The sequence below is a fragment of the Prionailurus bengalensis genome, chromosome B1, assembly GCF_016509475.1.
Source record: "Prionailurus bengalensis isolate Pbe53 chromosome B1, Fcat_Pben_1.1_paternal_pri, whole genome shotgun sequence".
NCBI lineage: Eukaryota > Metazoa > Chordata > Mammalia > Carnivora > Felidae > Prionailurus > Prionailurus bengalensis.
The window spans coordinates 204,099,739-204,127,230 of record NC_057344.1 but is presented as its reverse complement, the minus strand read 5'-3'; the positions used below and the strand labels follow the sequence as shown (position 1 = coordinate 204,127,230).

At 61.9% G+C, this 27,492-nt stretch overlaps 1 protein-coding gene across 4 annotated transcripts in view; it reads left to right on the top strand.

Annotated features, from left to right (window-relative positions):
- Positions 1-27,492, top strand: part of RGS12 (regulator of G protein signaling 12) — a 118,807-nt gene that overhangs the window by 86,714 nt on the left and 4,601 nt on the right. For 2 of the 4 annotated variants that reach the window (XM_043573102.1, XM_043573104.1), the window contains 13 exons: positions 9,512-9,681; positions 10,211-10,303; positions 11,007-11,150; positions 11,869-12,048; positions 12,585-12,738; positions 14,368-14,444; positions 16,385-16,579; positions 16,846-16,919; positions 17,390-17,516; positions 19,467-19,563; positions 21,166-21,236; positions 21,581-21,734; positions 23,106-23,567. In XM_043573102.1, coding sequence (XP_043429037.1) covers positions 9,512-9,681; positions 10,211-10,303; positions 11,007-11,150; positions 11,869-12,048; positions 12,585-12,738; positions 14,368-14,444; positions 16,385-16,579; positions 16,846-16,919; positions 17,390-17,516; positions 19,467-19,563; positions 21,166-21,236; positions 21,581-21,734; positions 23,106-23,567 — 1,998 coding nt within the window. Of the gene's footprint in view, positions 1-6,131; positions 6,934-9,511; positions 9,682-10,210; positions 10,304-11,006; positions 11,151-11,868; positions 12,049-12,584; positions 12,739-14,367; positions 14,445-16,384; positions 16,580-16,845; positions 16,920-17,389; positions 17,517-19,466; positions 19,564-21,165; positions 21,237-21,580; positions 21,735-23,105; positions 24,848-27,492 lie in introns of those variants that run through there. The other 2 variants (XM_043573105.1, XM_043573103.1) reach the window with 2 other exon arrangements.

Sequence of the window (27,492 nt, the reverse complement as noted above, 5' to 3'; positions counted from 1 at the left end):
TCAATATTTAGATACACAACACAAAGTCCTTTGTTTGTGCTTTGGCCCCAGACCCTGCAAATGCTAGTTTCTGCCCCAAGGAGAAAATCAAGAGGCCTCTGGGCCCATCCAGTCTACCACATCCCGCCACCCAGAGACGGAAGGACCGTCCTGGGGCCCGAGGCTCCCCCCGGGTTTCCCCTGCAGCTGAATGTCACGGTTATAAGTGACCTGCTGGCAGGCATCCTCAAGGCCTGGTGGCTTGAAGATGGACAAGTTCACTTGGTGATCAAGCTCAGGCTTTAAAAGGCAGGCGACCCGATAGTAAAACACAGTGAGTCTTACGCCGAGACTGTGCATTCGACTCGATGCATCGTTTATGTAAAAAAGGATGACAAACAAAGAGGGACCCTAGTTAGCGGGTTTGGTTTTTGCGCCGGTAGGAGTTAGTCGTTCTTAAGCTGTCTTGTAGAGACAGTGCAGGTGTATTCTGGGCCCGAGCAAATGAGGAATGTGTCCAGGACAATGGGAGCCCAGCCCCCGCTGCTGGGGAGAGGTCAGAACATAGTATATAAAACATATAAAGCGTAGGAAAGGAGAGTGCGCTCGGGGTTCGGTCAGAGTTGGAGGTGCCCGTATGAACTCACGGCTTTAATAGGTGTAGAGATAAAGGCAGAGACGCCTGCGTATCAGTGTGGGCAGGTGTGGTCCGTTCCCTAGCCGTGTCCGCTGCAAAGTTCTAGAAGCAGCGAGCCTGCCAGTGGAAGCGAGTACCCCTTGTGTGCAGATCTTGGTGCCTAAATACCACTCTTCGGTACAGGGGACCAGCTGTCCTTTTTTTTTTTTTTTTGATGTTTTTATTTATTTTTGAGACAGAAAGCACAGACTGGGGAAGGGCAGAGAGAGGGAGACAGGAACTAAAGCGGACTCCTCACTGACAGCAGAGAAGCCGACGCGGGCTCAAGCCCGTGAGCTGTGAGATGATGACTCGAGCTGAACTTGGACACTCAGCCGACTGAGCCGCCCAAGTGCCCCAGGAACCGGCGATCCTTGAAGCGAAGCCTCAGTTGCTGGGCAGGAGCAGGGCAAGTACAGTGAGCCCGGCCCAAGGTTTTGTTTGTTTGATGTAAAGTGTATTTATGTTATTTATTTTGAGAGAGCGAGAGCGGGGGAGGGGCGGAGAGAGAGGGAGACAGAGAATCCCAGGCAGGTTCCACACTCAACACAGGGCCCAGCACGGGGCTAGAACCCACGAACCATGAGATCACGACCTGAGCCGATATCAAGAGTTGGATGCTTGACCGAATGAGCCACCCAGGCGCCCCTGTTTGTTAGTTTGTTTTAGACTTAAAAATAAGGAAACGCTGAGGCGCCTGGGTGGTTAAGTGCCCGACCTCGGCTCAGGTCGTGGTCTCACAGTTAGTGAGTTTGAGCCCCACATCGGGCTCTGTGCCGACAGCTCAGAGCCTGGAGCCTGCTTCCGATTCTGTGTCTCCCTCTCTCTCTGCCCCTCCCCTGCTCATGCTCTGTCTCTCTCTCTCTCTCTGTCTCTCTGTCTCTCTCTCTCTCAAAAATGGATAAACATTAAAAAAATTAAACAAAACAAAACAAAACAAAACACTGAGTTCCTGATGAGGACTTACCAGAAAGATACAGATACCGGCTTAAAGAGAGGCAGAGAATTAAGAGAGACAGAGAGAAGGGAAAGAAAAATACCCAGATATTTGTGGATTATAAGCCATTGAATGAGATAAAACTCTGCAGAACGCCTACTCGTAGAGATAAATGAATTTGTAAACGTGGGGAGGACAGCTCTTTGTTGCTGTGGAGTTGGCAGCTGGGGGTGGGGGAGGGGTGGTGGCCACAGGCTGGACTGGGAACAAGGTGTGTGCATCTCGTCCCAAGGGAGACCGCAGCCCTGCGGTGGGGAACCTGGTGCCCAAAGCAAACATGACCCGCGTTGCAATGCACTGACATTACGTGCTTCCCGATGAGAAGTCCCGAGAAGGACATGTGTCACTTCCTGAGGATTCCTGCCAAGTGATGGGGAAACCTCAGACGGCCCAAACTGAGGGACAGCCTACAAGATAACTGGCCTCGGTGGAGCTCTGGAAACACGGCGGCTGGGAGTTTTTAAAGAGACCTGACAGCTGTGTGGTTCTGCACTCGATCTGAGCTGGGGAGACAGCTGGACGGGACTCTGTTGATGACATTGGAATAGAGGCCGTGTCACACTTCCCGATTTTGATAGTTGCCCTGTGGTTGTGACAGAGAATGTCCTTGTTCTTTGGAAATTCACACTGAAGTATTTAGGGGTAAAGGGCTGTCTCCACCTGGATCTCCAACAGCTTGGAGGGCGCGTGTGCGTGTGTGTGTGCGCGCGTGAGGCAGGATGATCTAGCAAACGGGCAGAGTGTAGACAGATGTCCAGCGAATCTGGGTAAAGGGTGTGCTCTTGTAACCTTTGTGCAAGTTTGAAGTTATAGGAAAATGAAACATTTCACCCCCCCTCAAGGACGGCACGTAGAGCCCTAAGAAAGGGGCAGTTTCAGAGCCTGGCCCATCCCGCTGTGGCTTCAGTGACACTGGCGTCTTGTGCTGGCCTGGGGCACACGGGGGCCTGGGGCCCGGAGACACGGGGGCCGGAGAGGAGCAGAGTCCGGCTGCTGTGGCGGTCCCCGTCCCCAGGGGCTCCGGAAACGTGAGGGCACAAAGGACGTTGAGAGGGAGGCAGGAGCCGTGGGCAGGCTTCATCTCGGTGCCCTCCTGGAGATGTCGGGAGGGATTGGACATCCGTGTGGTGGGACCGTGTGTGCACCGGTGCATCCGCAGGAGGGTCCGCGGACCGCAGCCCGGAGCCACGTCCCGCCCCCTGTGGGTCGTGCAGATGAAACTCCAGCGACGCAGTCCCGCTCTGCTCTGACCCAGAAGTGCGGCCCTTCGTTCCCCAACCGGTACCAGGCAATTTTTGCTGAACGCTTTCTCATTTTTAAAAGGTCGGTCTGTTTACGGGATTTCCAAAACTTTCAAGACACATCGGGAAATACGAGCTCGAAAGCCTCATGATTAGTATGAGAATCTACAGGTATTTGTTCCCTCTACCGCCGCCGGTTTAACAGAGCACCAACCCGGAAGGAGAGCAGCCTGTCGCCTGTCGGAGGGCCCTGCCGTGGGCCCGCGGCCCTCCCAGCACACAGCTTCTGCAGCCGGGCTCGGGCAGACTAAATAATTCACGTTCCGCGAGCAGCAGCAGGCCGAACATCTCGCTGTGAATTATGCATGCGTCTTCGGGCTGCTTTGTGCGAGGACACTATTGGTTTCCTCTGCGTGAGCCTGGAGGGGGACAGGCGCCCCTGTGGGCCTGCGGCCTGCGGCCTGGGGTCGCTGGGGAGTGTGCTGACCGGCCTCCTGGGGGAGCGTGAGCTGGGAACAATGTCTCTGTGTGTGGCCCGAGCCTTTGCCCGGGGCCCCGGGGGCCGTGCCGCCTGACCCTGGTATGGACTCGGAGGGGTGGTTTGCGGTGAATGGTTGGAAGTATTTGGTTAAGTGGCATCACAGTGGCTCTTATCGGCTCCACCCAGGTAAAGTCCCTCTGGTCTGCGCGCCTTGGCTTCTTGTCGGGGGCTGGCTGACAGCCTTCAGGTATGTCTGCGGAGGGGGCTGGGTCGCCGGGGGCAGTGACCCCGCGCACGGACCCGGACTCGCGAGGGACATACGTGGAGGCGTGTGAGATCGCGGTCTGGACGGGCGTGCGGTGAGGTGGCACCCAGAACCCGGTGTGGCAGAATTGGCCACGAGATTTTAGTACGAGGGCACTGTTGACCCCATTTGTGACACGACTGCCCGGCCAGCTTGCAGGTGGTGGCTCTTCTAGCTTTTGGCCGGCCTGAAACGGACTCAAAAGACCTTTCTCTCCAGGAAAGCGTTTCTTTGGCTCCACCTGGTCCACTGACAGAGGAAAACAGCAAAAGCAAAAACAAAAACAAAAACAAAACAAGACGCGGGAAACGCTGTCCAGCGTGACCCTCCAGCCCGGGTGGGGGAGGGGGGGCTCCGTGGACCCGCCTTCTCCTTCGGTTAGCATGGAGAGAGTCTCCGGCAGGGAGTTCGGCGCTGGCTCTGCCCGCCTCCCGTCGGGCCCGGGGCTGGCAGGGACCCTGGCGTGGCAGGGCTTTCGCGCCAGCTCTCAAGCTGGGTTCTTGCAGAACTGTGCCCTGTTTTCCGTGTGTCGAGAACGGTCCCGGGGCGATCCGAGGGTGGAGCAGAGGGCCGGGTGCCTGGCCCTGCGTGGTGGGGACGCGTGGATGGTGCGGGCACCTGCAGCCCGCGTGAGCAGCACCTAGCGCGGCCATGCTCCGGGGTGCCGGCACCGCCCCCCCCCCCCCCCCCCCGCCGGCCCCGGGCCTCGGCGCCCTCCTGCAGGAGCCGGCCTTCCTCACAAGCTTCTGGGAGATCTTTCGGGTAGAGAACTCGGCCTTGACGCGCTCTGTGTGGCCCGCGGTTGTCCCCACTTTGCCGAGCAAGCGTGTTCCTCGAGACCGGGCCGTCGGGAGAGAAATGGCCACGTCCAGGCCTCCATCGGCGTGTGGCCTGCCCCGCGGGTGACCGGGGGCGTCCTTCAGGGTCGTGGTGTCCCGCGTCCCCTCCCTGAGCTCCACCGGTGCTGGGGCTGAGGCCCAGCGGGCATTTGCGGTGTTTCGAAGGGGCCTCAGCTTTCGGTCCCGCGGTGCAGGGAGCCTGGCGGCAGGATGGCTGTCCCCAGCTCTTCGGGGCCCCGTGAGAGCCGGGGCCCGGGGCCTGCGGGCCTGCAGAAGTGGGTTTTCCGCCACCATGACTCTTCCCCTCACTTCCTGCACGGGAGTCTTCCCGGCCTCCCTCTCGAGGGACGGTCCTTGCCGGCGACCCCAAGGTGTGCCGGGGCAGCGGCCCAGCCCCTCGTGGCGCGTGACACGCGGGCTGGCCAGGCGTCAGGATTTCCCTTCCTTTAATTTCCACGTTTCTTTCTCCGCTAGACTTTTGCAGTGTCAGTCGTTGATCTGTGAGTCTTAAAAAAATGAGGACTGGCCGGTCTCCTAAAAATGAGCTTACTCAAAATACGGGTCATCCGTCACCCCGTTCGTTCGGCAGTGTCCTTCACTCGTTCACTCTCGCCCGCAGCCCGCAGCCCAGCCCAGGGCGCGGCGACAGGCGTCTCTCCTCCCTGCGGTCCGCGTGTCTGGGGAGCCAGGAAGGCGGGTGTTCCAAATCGCTGCTGCTTGCGTGCCTGGAACCCAGGCACCTTTTTTATTTGAGGAGCAAAAGCGCCAGCACCCTCGATGGATGGGGTTCGGGTGCTCTGTCAGTTTGCAGCTCGTCTACCTCTTTGCCGCCCTGTCCTCACGACCCCGTTTACCTGCATCCTCCCAGGGACCGAGCTCAGGGCCAATGGACCTGTGAAGGAAAAAAGTGCCCTCTTGACCTTCCCTTATGTTTCACTGCCCCCTAGGATGTGTGGTTCACACTCTGTGGCCTTAGCACCTTTCCTGGCCCTCGCACATTTCCCCTAAGCCCAGACATACCAGCTGTGGGGCTGTGAGCCGTGCCTCTTCTGCCCCAGGGCCTTTGCACATCTGGTCCCTCACGGAAGGCTTTTCCAGCTCCCCCGAGGCCAGTTACCTCTGTCCACCCTTCCGTTCCCCGTTCAGCCCTTATTGCCTCAAGGAAAAAAGCTGGAGGAAGAGTGTTTTGGTGCTTGTACTTAACAGACTGGGTTTTTAAAATTTATTGTTTAGAGAGAGAGAGAGCATGAGTGCGGGAGAGGGGCAGAGGGAGAGAGAGAGAATCTTAAGCAGGCTCTACACTCAGCACAGAGCCCGACATGGGGCTCCATCCCACGACCCTGGGATCATGACCTGAGCTGAAATCAAGAGTCGGACACTTCATCGCCTGGGCCACATAGGTGCCCCGTTAACAGAGTGTCTTATGGTTTTGTTTTTTTTTTTTAGCTTTTAATGTTTATTTTTGAGAAACAGAGAGAGCATGAGCGAGGGAAGGGCAGAGAGAGAGGGAGACACAGAATCGGAAGCAGGCTCCAGGCTCCGAGCCGTCAGCACAGAGCCCGACTCGGGGCTCGAACCCACGAACCACGAGATCATGACCTGAGCTAAGTCAGACTCTCAACTGACTGAGCCACCCAGGCGCCCCTAGACTGTTTTAAAAACTACTTCATTTTGTGAGAATCACCTCATTTATGAACGTAAAGTATAGCGGAAAAGCGCCTCAGACCCAACCAGTTAGATGCAAGATGCTTGTAGTTTAACCTCATCTTTAGCTCCTTGTGGGTGAAACTAAACGCGTCCGCACGTGGTGGTGAGCATCTGAAGCCCCTGCTCAGTGGCTGTCCACACGGTCCTTCCACTTTTCTTTGCTCTGTTGGCCTTTCTCGTGTGGATGTGCAGGTGGCCTCGAATATCAAGGAGATTAGTCCCTCGTGTGATGGGTCATGGGTATTTCCCCACACTTTGTCTTTTGACTTAGTTTATGGTGTGTGTTTCATGTTCATTTCTGACCGAGGTACAGGCCACACGGCATTCTGTTAGTTGAAGGCGGCCGACGTGGTGACTTCACGTCTGCGTGGGTCGTGGCACGGTCACCACGGTGTCGTCACCGCCTGCGGTTCCAGAATCTTCTCTTGGGACGGAACTTTGGAGATCTGCTCTCTTCACCGCTTTCAGAGGCGCAACGTGATGCTGTTGGCTGTGGTCGTTGCGCTGCGCACGACATCCCAGCACTGTTGTGTAACTGGAAGCCTGTCCCTTGTGACCCCTCACCTCCCTCCACCGCCCGTCACCGTCGTCACAGACCGCGGTGTTTGCGTGGTCTGTGGATCCGTCTTGTCCCTCGCCAGTCCGGGCTGTGTCTTCTTGTCCACAGTGTCTCCAGTTTGATTTTCTGACACGTCAGTCTTTGGTCCAGGTGAGATTTATTTCAGTGTGCCGGAAGGGATCCGACTTGATTATTTTTCAGGTGGCTTTCCAGTCGTCCCAGGACGAGCCGTGTGGCGCCAGCAGGGCGGGGGTGGTGGAGGGGCCGGCCCGCCACCCGGCCCTGCTTTGGTTTGTTTGTCCAGCGTTTCACGTGTAGTTTTCCATGTGAACTTTTACACTCAGTTCATCTGGCTCGGTTTTTTCTTGTTTTTTTTTTTTTTTTTTTTTTTTTTTTTTTTTTTTTTATTGACAGAGTGTGAGCAGGGGCCAGGGGGGACAGGGGGAGAGAGAGAACCCCAGGCAGGATCCGTGGTCAGCACAGAGCCCAAGGCGGGGCTCGATCTCACAACAGTGAGACCATGACCTGAGCCAAGGTCAAGAGTCAGATGCTCGGGGCGCCTGGGTGGCGCAGTCGGTTAAGCGTCCGACTTCAGCCAGGTCACGATCTCGCGGTCCGTGAGTTCGAGCCCCGCGTCGGGCTCTGGGCTGATGGCTCAGAGCCTGGAGCCTGTTTCCGATTCTGTGTCTCCCTCTCTCTCTGCCCCTCCCCTGTTCATGCTCTGTCTCTCTCTGTCCCAAAAATAAATAAATGTTGAAAAAAAAAAATTAAAAAAAAAAAAAAAAAAAAAGAGTCAGATGCTCAACCGACTGAGCCCCCCAGGCGCCCCTCAGCTTGTCCTGTTCTAATAAACATCTACTGGGACATGTATTGGGGTGATATGTTGATCTAGGGAGAGTTACCACGTGTGGGTCTTGCCCTCATCGCTGTGGTTACTTGACCCAAATCAAACAGAGCCAGCGAGTCTGTGTGGCCTGTATCGCGTGAGTGTAAAACGGCCAGTTTTCTGCAGGGGGGGGGCGGGGAGGGGGCGGTTCTGTGTGCGGGGACTGGTTACCAGGGTGACGGTGGAGCTGCCGAGTGCTCTGGGGGCCGTGCCGGGACCCCTCGCGGCTGGCCGTGCCGTGCTAAGAGTGTCGCAGGTGTGCACACGGGCCCTGGGGTGAGCTTCACGTCTCGCACGCAAGCTCTGGGTCTGCCTCGGGTCCGGGAGAGCGGTGCGTGCACTGCACCACGAGGCTCACACGTCCCATGTGCGGCTCTACGGAGCCACGGAGAAGTAGCCCAGCTGTCTTTCTTCCCACCTTGTCCCATCTCGTCTCATTGACGTGTTTTCTATAGCAGTTTAAGTTACTACTCTTTGACTTTATGTTTTTCTTTTCTTTTCCAATCCGAGTGCTTCTTCAACTTTGAATGTCCTGCCCCAGTGGCCCTGAGCCACCAAGCGGGTCCGATTTGACCGACCCCGGGGGGTTGCCTTCTTGGCCCTCCGCCCTCTGGGCCTCCTCGAGGCCCTCTGGGCTGCGGTTGTGTTGTGGCGCCCGCGGGCGTGGCCTGTGCCCACTGCTCCTCGTGCGGCCGCCGGTGGGCATCAGAACTCAGGGCGGCTTCCTGCTGCCCCGCCGGCTCTCACTTTCCCCGTGTCCGGCCCCTCGGCAGCAAGGAGGTATGTTTGCACTGGTGGGCTTAGAGCCGGAGCCGCCCGGCCGGTCCCCTGGGCTCCTCCCGCCGCCAGCCCGGGGGCCGACTGCGCGCAGCAGCACGGGGAGGGGCACGGGGCGCAGCGCACGAACCCTGTTGCATCAGTCAGGGTGCTCCTCTAGACTTCGTGCCCTCCTTTCCTGCGTCATCTGGGGTCCACAGGCTGCGGCCCGGCCTTCGGTCTCCTTGATGTTGGGACCGGGGATGGGGGGAGCAGCCCGGTGTGGGACCGTGCGGCAAGCCGTCCGCACAGAAGGGAGCACGTCCGCGGCACAGTGTGCGTCTGGCTCTGCTCCCAGCCAGCCGGCACCCGCCCCCTCGGGTTTCGCCGACCAGGCCTGCCGGGTGGGGGGGAGGCCCAGCCCGCTGCTGACGCGAGGTGGAGACGGTGACGTGGGGCTCCCCAAACACTCCCCTGCCCTTTGTGAAGGGAGTGGGCTATTCGGGGACTCGCGTAAAGCGTGAGGGAACCCAGGCTGTTCGGGGCTATTTTGTAGACACTTGGGAACCGTGGTGTTTTCTGCGCCGGGCCGGCTTCTCACCGGCTGTCCCGACAACACGCGTGGTCATGGAGTCGTGGTACGTTTGGAGGGTAGGCCACACATTCTACAGGGAGACCGTGTGCGGGACGGGACACACGCGTGTGCTTGCCCACGGCACGCACCCCCCCACCCCGGCACAGAACCCCTTTCGCTCTGCTCGCCCACGGTGACCCTGCACCTCCCGAACTCACGGACGGGGTCACCCGGGAGCCCTGTTGTGTCTGCGGCGTGGGCTTGGCGCGCCCGCTCCGTGTGTGTGCGTGTGGCCGCATGAGGGCCGGGTTCGTCTTGCCCTGTGCCCTGTGCCCTGTGCCCAGGCCAACGCTGGGCACGCTGTAGGCGCTCGGTGCGTTTTGTCGGCTGAGTGTGTGTTTTAGAGCAGACGCCCGGGGAGAGCCCCTGGCGGCCGCCCGGAAGGCCGGGCCGGGCGCTGCCGGGCGGCGTGGAGGACGCATGTGCAGGTGGGGTCTGTGCTGGTCCCGCAGAGCTGGCCGGCGCTGACCTGAAGGACCGTGCGAGCGACCACAGCCTCAGCAGCAATGCCAGCCTCCCCAGCGTCCAGAGCTGCAGGCGCCTGCGCGAGAGGAGGGCCGCCAGCTGGGCCGTGTCGTTCGAGCGCCTTCTGCAGGACCCTCTTGGCGTCCGCTACTTCTCTGTGAGTAGGGGGTGGTCACGGGGCCCGGGGGCCGTTTGCTCCCTCCGCCGGGGGCTCCTCAAGAAGGACCTGGGGCGCACACCCCAAGGTCAGCAGCGGTGGAGTCGCCGAGCGGCCTCCCGCGGGGGCCTCCCCCTGGCCCCCTGCTCGTCGCACGGGAGACCGGGGCTGGAGGGGGCCTCTGCCCGGCTCGGCCCTGGCTCTGCGTGGAGGGTCCCCCCGCAGCAGCGAGCACGGAGCCTCCTGGCAATGCTTAGCGGAGCTGCACGTGGCGAGCGCGGCTGCTGGGAAGGGTGTCCTGCCTTTGGGGGAACAGCGGCGAACACCAGCACGGTCCTTAAAGTGCGGGCGGCTTTCAGTCTGTGGTCCGCGGCCCTCGGGGAGGCTGGGGAGAGACGCTTCCGGCCCCCGGTGTCTGTGGAAGGCAAACCAAAGCGAAGGGCGGGAGCGAGGCGACAGCTCAGGAGGAGGGCGGATGCCGGTGACGGGCTGGTCGCACGTGAAGGCTAATTGGTGGTGTTTTTCTTAGGATTTCCTAAGGAAGGAATTCAGTGAAGAGAACATTTTATTCTGGCAGGCCTGTGAATATTTTAACCATGTTCCTGCACACGACAAGAAGGAGGTAAGTTTGCTCACGCCTGGGGAGTGGGAAGGTCTCGCCGTGGGCTAGACCCCAGGGCGGTCTGAGGTCGACGTGACTGTGTTCTCATGGGGTTACCGAGAGACGCTTCTTTTTCAGCATAACTTTCCCAATACGTGCGGTGTTTAACGTTGCCTGAACGTGGTTGACGTAAGCGCCCGTGAAACCTCTTTCCGCGGACGTGCTGCCGCTCCGCGTGTTGGGAGGGGACTCAGATCCCCGGGCAGGCGCACGCCCTGAGCGTGTGCGTGCGTGCGGCTCCACTGCCCGCGCCTCACCTGCCACCAGAGAAGCCCCCGCGGGCGCCGGCCCTGGTCCACCGTGCGGGCCCTCCTTCCCGCCGCGGATGAGGCCTCTTATGTGCCCGGCACACGCCGTGTGGCACGGATGAGTCCCCGCTTGCTGAGACCACACGCGTGAAGCACCACGTGCGGGACGGCCCCTCGGTGCCCCAGGGCCCCAGCAGCGCCCGCTGGAGAAAGTCAGGGAGGAGCCCGTTTGCCGGAAGTTTTCCCACCGGCTTGACCTCCGTTTACTCAAGCAGGCAGCATCTGCTGGGCCCTAGGGAAGTGTGTCTGCACCGCTGGGCCCGCGTCGGGCGTCTGGAACGTGGAGACCAGCAGCACGCTTGCACGTCGGGGGAGCCCGCGGCCCGCGCTTCCCGCCCACACCCGTGTCCTGTCAGCTCTCCTACAGGGCCCGCGAGATCTTCAGCAAGTTCCTGTGCAGCAAAGCCACCACCCCCGTCAACATCGACAGCCAGGCCCAGCTGGCGGATGACATTCTCAGTGCTCCGCACCCCGACATGTTCAAGGAGCAGCAGCTCCAGGTAACTGTGCCTCGGTTCCCCGCAGGGACTCCTCGCCAGGGTCCTCTCCGCGGGACCGCGTGCCCACAAGCGGGCGGCCAGCCCGAGGGGGGGGTGCCCACGGAGGTGGATGTGAGGGGCGGAGCCCTGTGTCTCCCACCAGGCTTGTCTCGGTTGCGGGGGGGGGGTGGGCATCGGTGGGGCCGTGAAATAACCGGCCACAAGCCCTGTCTGTGGCCGCTCGGACGCACACCTTTGTGTGACGTCTCAGGTCCGCGGGTGCCGACGTGTGTGCATGTTCCGAGTTTTTTTCAGCTCCGGGATGTCACTGTGATTAAAAGGGTGCAGTGTCATTTATCACAGTAACGAACGTTGTTTGTCCGGGCGCATGACCCACCAGCCTCCTCAGGGAGCACGTCTGTTGCTAAATCGTATGAATAACGTGGAAAGTAGCGGAGGAAAGTGTTTCCAAGGCAGTTCTCGCTTCCTTCAGATTCCCAGTTACGTCTGGTTTCACTCTTATCTAACAAAGCGGGGCCTGTCCAGGACTGCCCGGGAGATGCCCGGAGTCTGCTCCTGGTGCCGACTTCCCGTGAGTGGTTGGGCTTCACGGAGTCGGAGAGTGAGGAAGAGGCTGGCGTGGCCTGAGCACCCCTGTGCGGCGGCCGCGGCAGGTGGGCCCGGGGGCCGAGCGCTCCAGTGGCTCGTCAAGCTACAGCGTGCCGCGTGTCCTCCGTAGATCTTCAACCTGATGAAGTTCGACAGCTACACGCGCTTCCTCAAGTCCCAGCTGTACCAAGAGTGCATCCTGGCCGAGGTGGAAGGCCGCTCGCTCCCCGACGCACAGCAGGTGCCCAGCAGCCCGGCCTCCAAGGGCAGCGTCAGCTCGGAGCACTCCGGCGTGTCCACGCCCAAGAAGGTGCCCGTGCGCCCGCCGTGTCTCCTGGGCGGATGGGAGTGCCGGGGGGTGGGGGGTGTGGCTGGGGTGGGGGGTAGGATGGGAAAGGGGGTAGCACGCATTGCTAGATCGCTAGGACCCAGCCCTCCTGGGATGCATCCTGGGCCCGGGGCAGGGGGCAGGGGGCAGGGGGCAGGGGTTCCATTCGCGGTAGTGCTGCCCTCCGGCTGTCGAAGGGTCTGGGCCATCCCACGGATCCGCCTACAGCCCCCTTCAGCTTCCCTCCACGCTTGACGTAACGTTAAAATAATGTTATGCTGGGGCGCCTGGGTGGTTCAGTCGGTTGAGCATCCGACTTCGGCTCATGTCGTGATCTCACGGTCCCTGGGTTTGAGCCCATGGGCTCAGAGCCTGGAGCTGCTTCGGATTCTGCATCTCCCTCTCTCTGCCCCTCCCCTGCTCATGCTGTGTCTCTCTCTCTCTCTCTCAAAAATAAATACACATTTAAAAAAGTTTAAGTAATGTTACGCTATTTTAACGTCTCTGTTTGATGATAGTTGAGTGGAAAATCGAGATCGGGAAGATCCCTGAATGAAGAGCTGGGGGACGAGGACAGTGAAAAGAAGCGGAAAGGAGCATTCTTTTCCTGGTCCAGGACCAGGAGCACCGGGCGGTCGCAGAAGAAGAAGGAGCACGGCGACCACGCAAACGGTGTGTGGTGGCCGATGGGGGTGGCCTGGCCGGGGTCCGCCGGCGGCGTGCAAGGGCACGTCCGGGGCACACGCAGGACGCGGCTCTGTGTCCGCGGGCGTAGCCCTCTGGGGGCAGGCCAGCCGGAGTGAAACAGTGTGGCTTCGGTGCCGTTTGCAAAAGGGGGTGAGGGTGCGTTCCAGCCCACTCCCCACTCGGCCAGGGCACCCTGCGGGCGGGCCTGGCGTGCCATCCTCTCCGGCCCTCCCGGTAGGAAATGGGGGAGACGAGACAACGCAAGTGTCCTGCCTTCTCTGCACCCAGACGGCCTCTTGGTTTCCTGCCTGGGCGGCTTTCTAGGTGTGTGTAGGGGTGTGTGAGCCTTTGTAATTTTTTTAAATGTAGTACCATAGTCGGGGTATCCCGCATTTTCAAAATTGTAATTCTGTATTATTGTAGATGCTGTAGGTCGCCCATTCTGGATATTTTCTCCGTTGGCTTCTTTCTTACGTGTAGCTCAGCAGATAGTGACAGAGGCACAGGCTCCTCCTGGGAGGCGGGGCAGAGGGTTGAAAGCAGCTTCTGACGAGGCAGAGAGCAGTCGACAGTTTACACGGGCCGGGCAGGCATGGGGCGGGAAGGCCCTGGAACGGCGTCGATGGAGGGAGCACAGGCAGGGAGCGCTGGAGAGGGACAGGTGGGGGCAGCTCCCGGGACGGGGCCTGTGCCGCGCCAGGCGGCCTGCGTAGTGCACGTTCTGTGTCCTTCTCAGAGCGGCCGGCGAACCGAGTCCTCTCGCGCCCATTTGACAGACTGCAGCAGCTTGGGAAGGTTGTGGGCTTGGCACGGGCACCCCAGTGTTCCCGGGGTCATGCTGTGGGCGGACAGACTCGCAGAACTCAGTCGGCGAGAGACCGTCGCAGGGGCAGGAGCTGTAGTTAGATGGGGCTGGGGACCCCTGAGAACCTAGAGACAGCAGGGGCTGCCCCCCCCAGGAGTCTGGGGTCCCTGCGCCCGGCAGATCTTTAGAGAGCCGTCTGGAGCAGCCTCTAAACCCTGACTCCGGGGCGCTCCCCAGGCATTCCCACTCGGTCGTCTGGGGGTCTGCTGCTTTGGCAGGTGGGCCGGTGGTTCAGGAGGGCAGCGGGACCAGGGACCGCGGTCCCCTGGCGCCCTGGCCTGCAGCTGCTGGCTGTGGCACAGCGGCGTGACTGGGGAGCGGGGCCGGTGTGTGTCAGTTCTCGGGATCTCTAGACTAGCCAGAGGTCACGGCGAGTTCAGTTGGTGGGGGCGATGGGGCGGTCGTTGGCTCGCTTGAGCACCTGGCGGGAAGATGGGAGTCAAGCGTGAGTAGAGGTGCGGTCACTGGTCGGGGTGCTTACCACTGTCCATTTAGGCCCAGAAGCCACGTGTCGAAGTGAAAATTCCACGGCCTAGGAGCGTGTCCTTGTGTGTCTAGGGGCCGGCTGCGGCCGAGGGCAGAGCGGAGTCTAGCCGAGGGGGGTGCCTCTGAGAGGCCTCTCGGTGTCCCTGGTCTGCTTGGCCTGAAAGGGTGAGGTTGGGGATGTGACCGAGGAAGGCGGGCCCTGTGTCACGTGCAGAGGGGGAGAGCTGGCCTCCGGTGCTGAGTCACTGTGTTTCCCCATCAAGAACCCCTGCACGCCAACGGAGGCCTGGGTCGCCGCGAGTCACAGGGCTCCGTGTCCTCCGCGGGGAGCCTGGACCTGGTAAGTCACCGCCTCCCCCCTCCCAAAGGCCACAGCGGATTCGTGAAATCCGCCTCCGTGTTTGGCCACGCAAAGCCCCCACTCATGAAGCCGAACAAACGTGGGTGCCGCTGATGTGGGGCCGGGGCTCCTGGGCGCGTGGGGACACGGGGGAGGGCTGCGGCTTGTGCACTAGATTATTTCTGGCTTTATTGCTGACGTCTGTTCTCATCCAGCTCCCGTTGTGTGAGCCCCACTGAGAGCCAACAGAGCTTTCCGTTGGTCTCGCGTGTGACCGTCCCGTCACCTCCTGCCTCCTCGCACCTGTGCTTCTGCTCGCGGGGGCTACCCCGAGGGGACCCCCGCCCCGGCCTCACCCCGGCCCGTGTGGCAGGCTGGCTGCTGGTCGTGACCCTGCTCTCAGTCGGCTGGGGGCACCTGCTGGCCGCCAGCTCTTGTCTCACAGCGGGCGTGGAAAACCTCCTGGCTCGTCCTCGCAGAGTATCCCCTCCTCTCCAGGGACACTGTGCCACGGTTAGAGCTGGGAGGGTTGAGCCGGTGAGCCCCCGCGGGCCAGCAAACCGCCCGAACTCCAGCTTAAGAAACAGAGAGCCTTCCTTACTGCGCCTGCATCCGGGGGAAGGGAGTAGCTGGGGCCATTTTATAATCAGCCTACCACCTACGGACTCCGTTTTCTGAAGCGATGTCAGGGCCACAGGGATTTCCAGGAGGAGACAGCCACAGTAGAGTGGCGGCCGAGGCAGGCGGCACGGTAGGACACGCAGGAGCCCTTTGCGGCCGGGACACGCCACTGACCCGCAGAGACCAGGGGAGACGTCACGGATAGACCTGAGGTCTGCCGCGGGAACAGGGCCACGGGCTGGCCCCTCGTCCACGTCCTGCCCGCTCGGGAGCCCCCACATCCGGGTGTGGGTCCTGGTACCGGGACCGAGTGCTGAGTAGCCATTTCCCGAGCCCCCGACTTAGTCCGTGAATAATGCAGACGATGAAATCACAGACTGCCGTTTCCGAAAGCCTCTGCCCGCGGTGCCCCGGAGCCCGCCTCTCCCCGCCCGACCTCCCCCTTCCGCGCCGGTGGGTGTCTCGCTGCCGAGGGCCGGGCAGGCCGGCTGGGGCCACGTCCTCACCCGGGGAGGGTGTCGAGCGTCCTCTGGGCGAAAGGGCCCCCGAGGAGGCCCGGTCCTGTCCCTCACACTGGCCCGGGGCGAGGGGTGGTCTGCCAGCCGCTAAAGGAGGGCGGAGCCGAGGCTCCTACTGTGCCCCTCACAGCCCCGCCCCCTGCACTTCCCATGCTGAGCCTCGCATAGTGTGTGGGACTGTCAGGACACAACACCCCTCACTGGTTTCTCTGACCCGATGGCCGGTGTCCACGGGAGGAGTCGTCACCCCTAGGGTGCGTATTCCTGCCTGCGAGCCTTTGCCCGCGCTGCCCTGCTCCCTGCCCCGGCCCCGGCCTCGGGCCCCCTCCCCGTGCCCTCCACAGTCCACAGTCCAGTCCTCTGGGAGAGGCCTCCGGTCGTGGGGGCTCAGGTGGGAAGGGCCAGAAGGATAAGGGGGGGCAGCCGAGGGGCCTCCCAGACCGGGCGGGGCCTCAGGCCCCCCGCGTGCATCTGGCCCGCCTGGTGGGTCCCCAGTGCGACCGTCTGCAAGGCAGGAGCGGGCTCCACAGGGCGGCCCCGTCTGCTTCCAGCTCTGGGGCCAACACAAGCCCCCTGAAAACAACACGCGAACGGCCCGTCCCGTTCAGAGCCCAGCGGCTCGTTAAGCCTGGCCCTTGTGAGTGGGTCACGGGCCGGGAAGGACTAGAGACAGCTGCCTTCTCACGCGGTAGTTAGCAGCCCCACCCACTTGGTCGGCTCCTTGGTGCTGGCCGGGCGGGGGGGGGGTGCTTCTCGGGGTGCCTGGGCACCCATCGTGACGTTCATCTCCCGGCTCCCCAGTCGGAGGCCTGCAGGACCTCGGTGCCAGAGCGGGACAAGGCGGCCAGGCACTGCAGCGTCCAGCTCCCCGACGGGACGTCCTGCGTGGTGGCGGTCCAGGCGGGGCTGTCCATCAAGGAGGTCCTGGCTGGGCTCTGTGAGCGACACAGCCTCAACGGGGCGGCGGTGGACCTCTTCCTGGTGGGCGGGGACAAGGTACAGGGCCCTCGCCACGGGGTCTGCCCGGGAGTGGGGGTGCCGGCGGGTCTGTCTCTGTCTGTCTTGCTGGCCAGAGCTGCCTGGGCCCTCCGGTCGCAGGGACGCGTGGCGCTGACTTAGCTTGTCTGCGGGGCCGCCTTCTCTGAGCGGCCGCGTGGGACGCACGGCCGTCCCGCTGCAGGCAGGACGCAGGGGCGCGTTCCGGGGGCGTTCGCCCGCCCCCGCTCTGATTCGGGTCTCCGTTCTTTCCACGTGTTGCAAAGCCTCTGGTGCTGCACCAAGACAGTAGCATCCTGGAGTCTCGGGACCTGCGGCTGGAAAAGCGGACTTTGTTTCGGTACGAAAAACGCCGCTGCTGTTCCATGGGGTCTCCTGGGCCACACGTCCGTCTCTGGGGGCGTCCCTGCCAGCCCTGCGTGCGCGGCGGGGAAGGGAAGGCAGGCACCCGCTTTGTGGGGTGGGGGGTGGCGGTGGCCGCACCGAGTCCCCAGGAGCCCGCAGCCGGTCACTGTCTGTCCTGCCTCACAGGTGTCCCCAGGGGTGGGCAGGCGGGACAGCACGGTGCTGGCCATCCGCCAGGACGGGCCCCCTCTTTGCCCGGGATGACAGCCCACTGAAAACCTCGGAGACGCCCCTCCCGGCTTCCTTCTCGTGCCGAGGGTGCTCCTCGGCCCCAGCCTGGCACGAGCTGCTGAGCCCTGAGGTGCCGCGGGTCGCCTGTGGGTGCCACGTCATCCCGTCCTTGAGAAGGAACATCTGAGTGTATATTTGCAGCAGACGTGTTCGTGTTCCTCCCCCTCCAACCAGGCTGGATCTGGTCCCGATCAACCGGTCAGTGGGACTCAAGGCCAAGCCCACCAAGCCCGTCACGGAAGTGCTGCGGCCCGTGGTGGCCAAGTACGGCCTGCACCTGAATGAGCTGGTGGCCAGGCTGGTGAGTGACCCGGGGGGCTCGCGGGTGTGTGAGACCTTGGTTGGGGCTGGGGTGGGGGGTGGTGGGAGGGGCTGCGGCGTGCAGGCCCGCCTCTGGAGCTCCACGTACGTGCGTGTGTGACCTGGGGGCACGCCAAGGCCGTGGGGGGCGGGTGTCCTAGTGAGTGGAAATGCTCCCTGTTTACTTACACCTTGATGGTGCCCAGGGAGCTCTGGGTGATGGCTGAGATGTGATTTGGGTCCAGAGAAACAAAAATGAGAAACCAACCACTGAAAAGCCCTGGAATCTCCCCACCGTCTGCAGATCTGATGGGCTGGCAGGGAGCCAGGGGCACGGGTACGTCCCGCACCCTGAGCAGCTGCCGGGCTTTGGCAGACGGCCTTGGGTGCGCCCTCTCGTTTACATTTCCTGAGACCTAAAAATGCGCCATGTCCAAGCAGGGCCCCCGGGGCATAACGTGAGCAAGTGAGGGAGACCGCACGCGGGGACAAAGAAGCCGGAGTGAACCAGGGCAGGGTCCTTTCCCCCTGTGGCCAGACGGTTTCGGGGGGACGTCCTGGGGCAGGAGGCTGGCACTCCCGCGGCCCGGTCTGTGCCGAAATCACCGACGTGTTGTGGCGCATTGTGCCCGCTTACCGTGAAGCGTGGTGGTTAATGGTACAGCGTTCGCCCTGTGGTCTCTCTTCGTAGAAGGAACTTTATCAGAGCAATCTATGATTTCGAGTATTTGGAGGATTTTAATGGTCTCTGAATTGGGCCCCAGATCGTTCAAGAGCTTTGAAATGAACGAGGGGGCCGTGTTGCGTTGTTCACCGGGATCCTGAGGGCAGCCCGGGGCCGCTTCCCCAGCTCGGCAGGGAGGGCCGCCGTCGGAGTCTGGACTGTGCCGGACGGAGAGGGACTTGGACTGGGCGCCACCCGGCCTCCTGCTCTCACTCTGAGATCCTGAGCTAGCGCCTCACTGCTCTCTGCCTCAGTCTCCCTGTCTGTAGAATGGGCTTGTTTGCCGGGTGAGCTGCTTTCTGGCTGCTGAGACCCTCACTGGGAAGAGAGGGTCAGCCGCCTTGGGTCTCCGGCCACGGACACTTCTTGTGGCATGGCTTGTGACAGATGTGGCCTCGCCAGTGAATACGGCCACCTAGGCGGGGAACATGGAGAGCGGGGCAGACCCGTCGGCCGTCGGTCCTTTCCCTCGGGTCTGGCCCCAGTCACTCCGACTTGGCATCTGGTCACTTTAATCGTCCTCTCGACCGACGGAACTTAGGAAGGCAAACTGCCAGTTCTGATTCCTTTCTTTGAACAGTGGCGTGCCCTGGGCAGCAGGGTGGTTCCCCGAGGGGAGAAGGGCGGGCCCTGTGGCCACAGCTGAGGGTGCCGCCCGGGACCTCAAGTGGCTCTGCGAGCTGTCGCCTCTGCCTGTCTGCAGAGGAAACAGTTCGCTCTCGCCCTTCGCCCCCCAACCGCCTCTGAGGGTCGGGGAGGCGGGTTTTGACGCTCGCCTCATCAGGTGAGGAGAGGTGTGCGGAGCGGATGCGACGTGTAAGAAGCCGGGTCTGTGGACTGAGATGTCCGCCGCGTTCCCCGAGCGCGCTCCCCACCCCCACCCCCACCCCCATCCTGCGTCTTGTCCCACGAGCTGTAGGCCAGCAGCCCTGCGCACGCACATCCCTCGGGCCGCAGGCGTTCCCCGAAGGCCAGCCACTGCTCGGAACCCGTGTTACCCACGTCGGCAGTGTGCGGCCGGCCCCAGGTCGGTCCCCTGCGTTGCTGGCTGGGCACCTACCGAGCGCCCTCTGAGGCAGCCCTGCCCAGGTGATAGGGCCTGGGGGCACCTGGCACGTGACTCCAGCAGGCCCGGCACGGCCTTCCCGTCAGCGGCTGGAACACACACAGCCATTCCAAAAAGTTCTGACCCGGGTGAGTCACTCCCTGCACGATCTCTGCTTCTAGAGTGGAGAGAAGGAGCCCCTGGACCTCGGCGCCCCCATATCCAGTCTGGACGGGCAACGGGTCATCTTGGAGGAGAGGGACCCCTCCAGAGGAAAAGGTGAGCGAGGCCTCTGTCCCCAGCCTGCTGGGGTCCCCTTTGCTCTGCCTCCTGAAAGCCCCCAGCCCTGCTACCCCGTGGTCTCATTTAGGGCCTCACAGGGCAGGATCAAACCCCAGCCTGGTCCAGCCCTGACCGCGGGCAGAAGGCCAACAACAGGGACCGGGAGCACGAGGGCCTCACTCTAGGAGCCACACGCCTGCTGGCACAGCTGAACGCGTCCTCTCGGCTGTAAGAGGGGCGGGTGACAGGCCTGCCAGGAGCCCCACAGGATTGCTGCGCAGGTCCAACGTGCCCCGTCTCCGGGGCTTTGGCCAGAGTGCTCCCTCCCGGGAGGCCTTGAGGTGCTGGGCCCGAGGGGCACAGGCTGGGTCCCCACCGCCGGGTGCCCAGCCTCGGGGTCAGCAGTCAGTCCTCCACGCTTCGCCCCAACGCCTCAGGGGCCTGTGCTCTCCTCAGAACACCCAGCCCCCACCTAGGCGCACGGCAGTAGGAAGCATGCCTCCTGGAGAGGGCTTTCCGGAACTGTCTGCTGAGTCCCCGGGCGCAGAGATACTTTGCAAGGAGCTGCCGGATGCGCCTCAGGGCTGCGTCTTCCCTTTCCCAGGCTCCCACCCGGCGGGGGCGCGTTCTGCTCTGAAATGTAGCTGGGCTCACAGGTCTCCGTCCCCCGCCCCGGGTGGCCTCCCTGACTGCAGTGTCCTGCTCCTCTCTGCCCCCTGGTGGCGGAGGAGGGATCTTCCGGGCCCACCCTCGGTCCCAGAGAATGCTGCGCTCTTTCAGGGGCCTGGTGGCCAGACGGGGTGGGGTGGGGTGACGGTGGCACCACAAGGGGGTGCACCCAGCACGTTTGCAAAGCTGCTCTCAGGCAGGAGCGCTGTTATTCCTCTAGGTGATTCCGGGCCAGCCTCCGGAGTGGGCTTTGGACCTCTGGTGCCGGCAGAGGCCGGCCTGTAGCCCTGACTTGGGGCAACAGCCATGTTTGAAAATAGGTCATAAATGTGAGAATCTTCTGCTGTCTAAAGAATTTTCATGCCAGACAGTACCTGAAACGAGCCTTTCTTTCACCACGTCCAAAAAGTCCCCATAACTGTAGGGTGGAGCCACCATTCTCCCCCCACCCCCCACCCCGCCATCTTGCCCCCGACGCGGTGGGTGGGGGACGGTGGTCTCTCGTCCCTTGTTCTGAACCGGCATTTTGGCCTGTGTGTGCATATGAAGTGAGGGATCTTGAAAAGCTTTGGCTTCTCGACAGCTTTCTCTCGAAAAGATATAAATGTATGGGGCGCCTGGGTGGCGCAGTCGGTTGAGCGTCCGACTTCAGCCAGGTCACGATCTCACGGTCCGTGAGTTCGAGCCCCGTGTCGGGCTCTGGGCTGATGGCTCAGAGCCTGGAGCCTGTTTCCGATTCTGTGTCTCCCTCTCTCTCTGCCCCTCGCCCGTTCATGCTCTGTCTCTCTCTGTCCCAAAAATAAATAAATATTGAAAAAAAAATTAAAAAAAAAAAAGAAAAGATATAAATGTGATTATGTTTAAACGTTCAGGCAGACTTATGATTCACTGTAATTACAAAGCTTATCTCATTGTGTTCAGTATCCACAGATAAACAGAAAAGTGCACCAGTCAAACAGAATATAGCTGTAAATTCCAGTTCCAGAAATCACTCGGCTACGGTAATTCCCCTCTGCCCTCGTCCGCCCGGTTTCCTCGCTCCTGGCTGGCGCAGCTCAGGTCGGGCCCCTCACGCCCCTCTGTCTGTCGCCCGTTCACGCCCACCAGCTCTCTGCTTGGGCCGGCCCCGCACCCCTGCTCCCCTGCAGGTGCCCGGCTCCCCCTGACCCTGGGCCGTTGGCTCTCTGTTCCCCTGCGTTGGGGGTGGGGTGTTTTTGTAAACTTCATCATTGCGACTGCTTTTTCCGCAAGGCACGTAAAGCGTGTGGCGACGCGATGTGTCTCAGGGGTCCTTTCTGTCTCTAACTGATGGGTTGTGTGTACTCTGACTTTCCTTCTAATGCAGGGAGAGGAGAGAACACTAGGCAAGTCTAATTCTATTAAAATAAAAGGAGAAAATGGAAAAAATGCTAGGGATCCCCGGCTTTCAAAGAGAGAAGAATCTATTGCAAAGATTGGGAAAAAAAAATATCAGAAAATTAATTTGGACGAAGCAGAGGGTATGTGTACTTTTTAAAACTTCCGTGTTTTCTAGTGAATGCGATGTCAGTTTTCCAGGGCAACCGTTAGAACTTTCCCTGAGTTAGTGACATCAGACGGATGCTGTCCTGCCTTACCCCTGCATCAGCCTGTGGCTCTCGGTGTAACTCTTCCCTCTTTTCAGACTGAGTATCAGGCCCCTGAGGAGCCAGGGACTGCCCTTGAGGGGCACAGCAAGCGGTCCCCCAGGATCTGTCTGCACCCCTCCCTCCCCACTTGTATGAGGGCTCAGCTAGTGTCAGAGGGCCCCGGCCAGAGTCCCCACCAGCAGGGCGGGTGCCAGGTGGGGAGGAGGCAGCTGGGAGGGCCCTGGGCTCGCTGACCTTGCCGGTCAGAGGCCCTGAGGAAGGCGTGTGCCTTAGCCTGTTGGGCTGGATGCCCTGTACTCCCTGGGCCTGCAGGGGAGAGAAAGGGTGGTCCAAGAGACCCTAGGAGAGGTGATCTCTTATGGAAACTTCTTTTTCTTCTGAAAGCCTGTAACAGCAGAATCAAATCTAACAGCTGTTACAGCGGCCTGAAGTTTGATCCAGGGAGGGCCTCCTAGTCAGCTGGGCTCCCAGCTAGCTCCCCTGTGAAGGCCAACCTGAGCCTGCTCGCCCCGCCTCCCCCGGCCTCCATTGGCCACCGAGGAGGCAGAAGTAAAGACACACGCCTGCTCACTGCTGAGAGTCTTTACGATTTGAGATTTTAAACTCCTGGTCATTTTTTGAAAACTAAGAGTGTAATTTAAATGCTGGAGAAAGTTCAGCTTAGACTCTGTCTACTTTGGACGGTGAACTCCAGTGACGGCTGGCGGAGGCCCGGGTAAGAGGTCAGGAGCTCTGGAGGAGGCCAGGAGCAAAGGGCAGGCTGTCCACAGCCTCCCCCTCCAGGACGGTGGGAGACAGACCGCCTTCTGCCAGAAGGTGGTGACCCCTCGAGGCCCAGCTTTCACACGCTGCCGTCTTGGGGGGCCGCGGGCTCACTCGTGCCTCCGGTGCCCTCCCCCCCAATCATCAGGAGGGTCCGGGCCTCCAGGTGTAATCAGAGTGCGGGCGAAAAACACATCACCAAAGCCGTCCGCACACAGCACGTCCAGCAGGTGCTTTGGTCTGTTCGGGTCTGGACTTCACACAACTTAGTTTTGGGGCCTCCCCTTAGTTTGGGGCCTCCCCGCAGTTCTGAGGGTGCAGGTGGTGATGGAGGGCGGCGCCCGGTCGGCCCGTGGCCTGGAGTTCAGGGCAGTGGGACAGCCCACGACCAGAGCTTTCCAGACGGTGAACTTTTTGCTGTGCGTGCCCAGCTCTGAACCTCTCTAAGACTGGGTTGCTTGTGGGGTTCTTTTCCAATAGAGTTTTTTGAGCTCATTTCCAAAGCTCAGAGCAACAGAGCAGACGACCAGCGCGGGCTGCTAAGGAAGGAGGACCTGGTTCTTCCCGAGTTCCTGCGTCTGCCCCCCGGCCCCTTGGAGCTGGCCCTCCCCCCGCCCACCGCGGCTAAGGGCCTCGGCAAGAGAAGCTTCACCAGCAACGGCAAGGAAAAGGCTCCCCGGGCCCAGGAGCCGTGGGGGCCCGTCCGAGACTGCCACGAGAGCCCGGGGACGAGCCCCAGCTCGGCCGACAGCCCACCTTTCAGTGCCCCCCAGACCCCCACGCCCCACGCCCAGGAAGCCGAGGCCGGGGGCGTCCAGACCATGGAGGGCGAGCATGTGGCCGACCTGACGCTCACGGGGGAGGGGGACATCAGCAGCCCCAACAGCACTTTATTGCCGCCAACCCCTACCCCGCAGGACTCGGCCGGACCTCCGAGACCAGGTACCTCCACGTTTGACCCCCCCCCTCACCTTTGAGTCTCTGCTAGTCTGCTGTCCGCCCGCTGTTGTCCACTCAGTTTCCAATAAAAAAAGAAACACTTATGGTAAGTCACCCTCTACCCCAATCCTCCAGCTGATGAGGCGTTCTGGCGTGGCCGCTATCGTCACGGTCCCCGTGGGCCAGCCGCCTCTGCCTTTCCTTTAGGAGCACGTGTGCGTGTGTCCGGGACGGGTCACAGAGGGGCTCAGGGCGAGCGGGCGAGGCCGCGCAATGCTCCGGAAGTGGTGATGCATCTGAGTGGCCCCCGCCTGGACAGACGGCGGCGCTGTCCCGCCAGCCTCCTCCTCGCTCCCGGGTCCCCTGCTGCCTCTGCGCAAGGTCCGGGGAGTTTCTGAAAACGTACGTGCTGTTCTTAAAACGTGCATAGCTGGCGCTTTTAGTGTTTTAGTCTCGAGACTGGAACCCAAATAGCATTTGTCTTGAGCAAGTGGTAAGGCCCCGTGTGATTCGGAAGGGCATCCAGGTCCTCCGTAGGGAGGGCTGCGCCCGCTCGCCCGACTCCGTGAGACTGCAGCCGTGTCTGGCCCCGCGTGGCCGGGCCGGGGCTCGGGAGTCCTGGGGGTTCCCGGGCCTGGAATATGCACAGGTGTCCTCCGGACGGATGCTCGAGTTAGCGGGTGTGGAGGTGAGCGATACGGCTGCCCGCGAGCCACGAGTGTGAGGTGTATGAAGCAGGGCTCCTGGCCTTCGGAGCAGCTCCGCCCCACTCGGAACCGGTGTCCCGACGTGTGTGCATGCGTCACCGGCCCCTGTCCCCCATCCCTCGTCTCTGTGCTGTAGATGAGGAGCCTTTTCAGTGGACGCTGTGATAGGGTCACTGGTGGCTGTCCTTTCTCCTCTGTGTGCTCCGTGATGCGCGGACACGGGCTGCGGTCGGCTGTTGGGGGTGACACGAATGCCAACCTTTGCTCCAGCCCCTTGCCGACGGCCGTCCGACTTGTACCGCGGGATCAGGGGGCCGGGGAAGTGCTTGTCGTGTGCGTTCTGTAGATATGTACATATCGGGGCGCTTTGGAGGGCACGTGCCACGTGGGCAGGCTCGCCGGGCACCTGCCCGCTGACTCCGCACGGACTTCGAACGGACGCCAAACCGGGAGAAGCCTGGTCCCTCCCCGTGTCGCGCCTTCGCACGTCTGCGCTGCGGCTGACTCTGCCTCTCTGCTCTTTGTTCTGAGTCTGTGTTCTTCCAAGAGTAATAAACTCTGGGTCTTGTCATCGGACTGGTTTAAAGCTCTCTTCTTTTTCTCTTGAACGTTTCTTTCCACTTTCAGTGGGTTTGCCTTGGTACAGTGGCTTTTACAGATGTGCCACTCACTCAGGCGATACTCTTGAGCGCCTCCTGTATACCCACAGACACAGCTGTTTAGCGGTGAGCATGGCGAGGCGGCAGTTTGAATGAGGGCCCCTCGGGCCAGGTGCGGGGAGATCCGGCCCCACACTCCAGCCACACGGTGGCCTGACAGGTAGGGGCCTCCTCTCCCCGAGAGCACCGATGCCATCGGTGGGTAGTTAGGCCTCCCGTCTGCCATCTCCTCCAGGAGACGAGAGTCGGGCGTCGTGTGGTAGTCAGTCACCTGGAGCCCGCCAGGCTGGCCGGCCCTGGGTGGGGCTGTGCGCTCCGAGGCTGCGTCACGGTGTCCCGCCTGCACGGTTCACCCCGCTGGGGGCGGTTTTCCCACAGAACTACCATCAGCTCGGGAAGTGCACCCAAGCCAGCGCCCTGCGTGCCCCGGACGTGGCCCCCGGGATGTCACAGCTGCCCTGTGCTGGGCGCCTCCGGCCTGTGGAGCCAGGCCTCCCCAGCACCCCCCCCCCCCCCCGGCTCTTGGCTCCGCTGAGAGGGAGGGCTCCGGCCGCGGGGACGCGGGCCACGAGGGGTGGTGAAGGGTCTGCGGCCACCCGTGTCTTCCTGGAGCCGATGAGCCTGTCTGCCGGGACAGGGCTCGGGCCTCCTTCTGTGCGAGACGCGCCAACCCAGCTTGACGAGGGCCAGCCTCGTGGGGGCCTCCGAGCTAGGCTGTCCGTGGGCTCTCTGTTCATGAGGATCTCCGGCCCCACGACAAGCCTGTGTCGGGCACCTCCCTGTTGCGATGGAAGGAAGCCCGCCCCCGAGATGCCTCCGTCAAGTGAGCGGACAGCGTCTCTCGCTAAGCACTGAATTTTCTCAGCTCGGAGGACAGGTTCCGCCTCAAGTCGCTCTCACAGATTCTAACAATTGCCGTGAAATACTTTTAGCTACACGGTGGCCGCTGTGGATCCACGCTGGAGACGCACAGTGTGCTGATGCCCCCGCGGCCCAGGCTCCCCAGCTCACGGCCACATCCAGGCCACCCAGCCGGTCGGCCAGCTGCCAGCCACACACCCCCAGGCAAGGGGGGTGTCCCTCTGAGGACCACACCACCCGCCCACCCTGGTCCGCAGTCCCCAGCACCCTTGCACCAAGAGGCTGTCCGCGCCTGCGTGGCCAAAGCATAGAAGTGTTCAAAAGGACGTGTGCACCGAGAAGCGAGTCCGGTGCCAAGCGCCCCTGCCCTAGGCACAGCCTGAAAATGAAGTCTGTGGTTGCTTTGAGCCTAATTCCCAAAGACGCCCCGGGAGTTCGTGGGCGCCCTTGGGCGCTTCCTGTCCTGCAGAGGACCGGTGGGGGGCTGTGTGTCCTCGGGTCCCAGCAGGAGAGTCCGATTCCAAGTGTAGGCCCTCCGTGGCCGTGCACAGGGTGGTGCCGGCCTCTGACTGGTGTGAAAAGAGGCCCACGTCCACATCCTCATGGAGGGCGTCGGGACGTGCCGTGTGGGGCACCTGCTTCCTAGTCAGCAAAACGATCTGTTGGAGTGAATCTTCGGTGAGAGTGCTCAGAGCCGGCAGGGCACTGGCAGCCCCAGCAGCCCCTCCCCCAGCCCTCCCCCACCCTCAGGTGGTACTGGACCCTTGGCTGGGGTCCGCTCGTGAGAAGGGGGTCAGTGGCCAGGAACCCCAGGGAACAGGGCTTGACCGTGTGGTATTCGGGAGAGGTCTTTGCGAGGGGACATCTGGAGCCGCTCCCTGATGGTCTGGCCTGGGAGAAATCTCTCCTTATCTGCCCCCGTGTCTGAGTGACGGACGGGCCAGGAGGGCCCCACGCCCCCACCCCTCACTCAGGCATCAGGCGGTCACGGGAGGAGCCCAGGTTTCCTCCTCATCGCTGTCTGGCCGTGCTGGCATTGGGGGTGTGGGTCAGGGTCCTGGCTGAGCCCCTTCGGGCCCCTTTCAGGAGGCCAGGCTCCCGGGGACCCCACCGGCCAGCTGCCCTTAGCAACTGTGGGGCCCCTCGGTGACCACACGGGCACGGCCCGTGGGGCTACGCACCCCTCCCTGGAAGGGGGCCCTGCTTGGCCATTCCGGCCCGGAGTCTGGGGGGCTCAGGTGTGAGGGGACGCTGCTCAGCGTCTGAGCAGTCTGGGGGGCACAAGTGACTCGCTTGGACACCTCGCTCCACTGTTCCAGTGTCCGGGGTCCCCAAAGGCACACAGCTCTCGGGGGCCCACAGCTTGCTTACCAGCGGACAGCTGGAGCTCTCGCTCCACCAACACGTAGCCCATCCAGTGGGGGTCGCTGTGGCCCAGGAATGTGGTTTCCATGGGACCGAGCTGAAGAGTTCATCAGAGGCCTTGTGCACTTGCTGGGGGGAGGGGGGGGGGCCACGCCCTTGACCTTGGCAATGAGGGTCGCCACAACCCTTGTCGCGGCTGCAGGCCCCGGGAGCCTGTCTGCACATAGCTGCTCGGTGGTCGGCCCCCTCCCCCTCCCCAGCCGTAGTCCTGATGTGTCACATCTGCTCAGTCCCAGGCGATGTGGAAGCCCTGCCTTACTCCAGCCGTGTCCACGG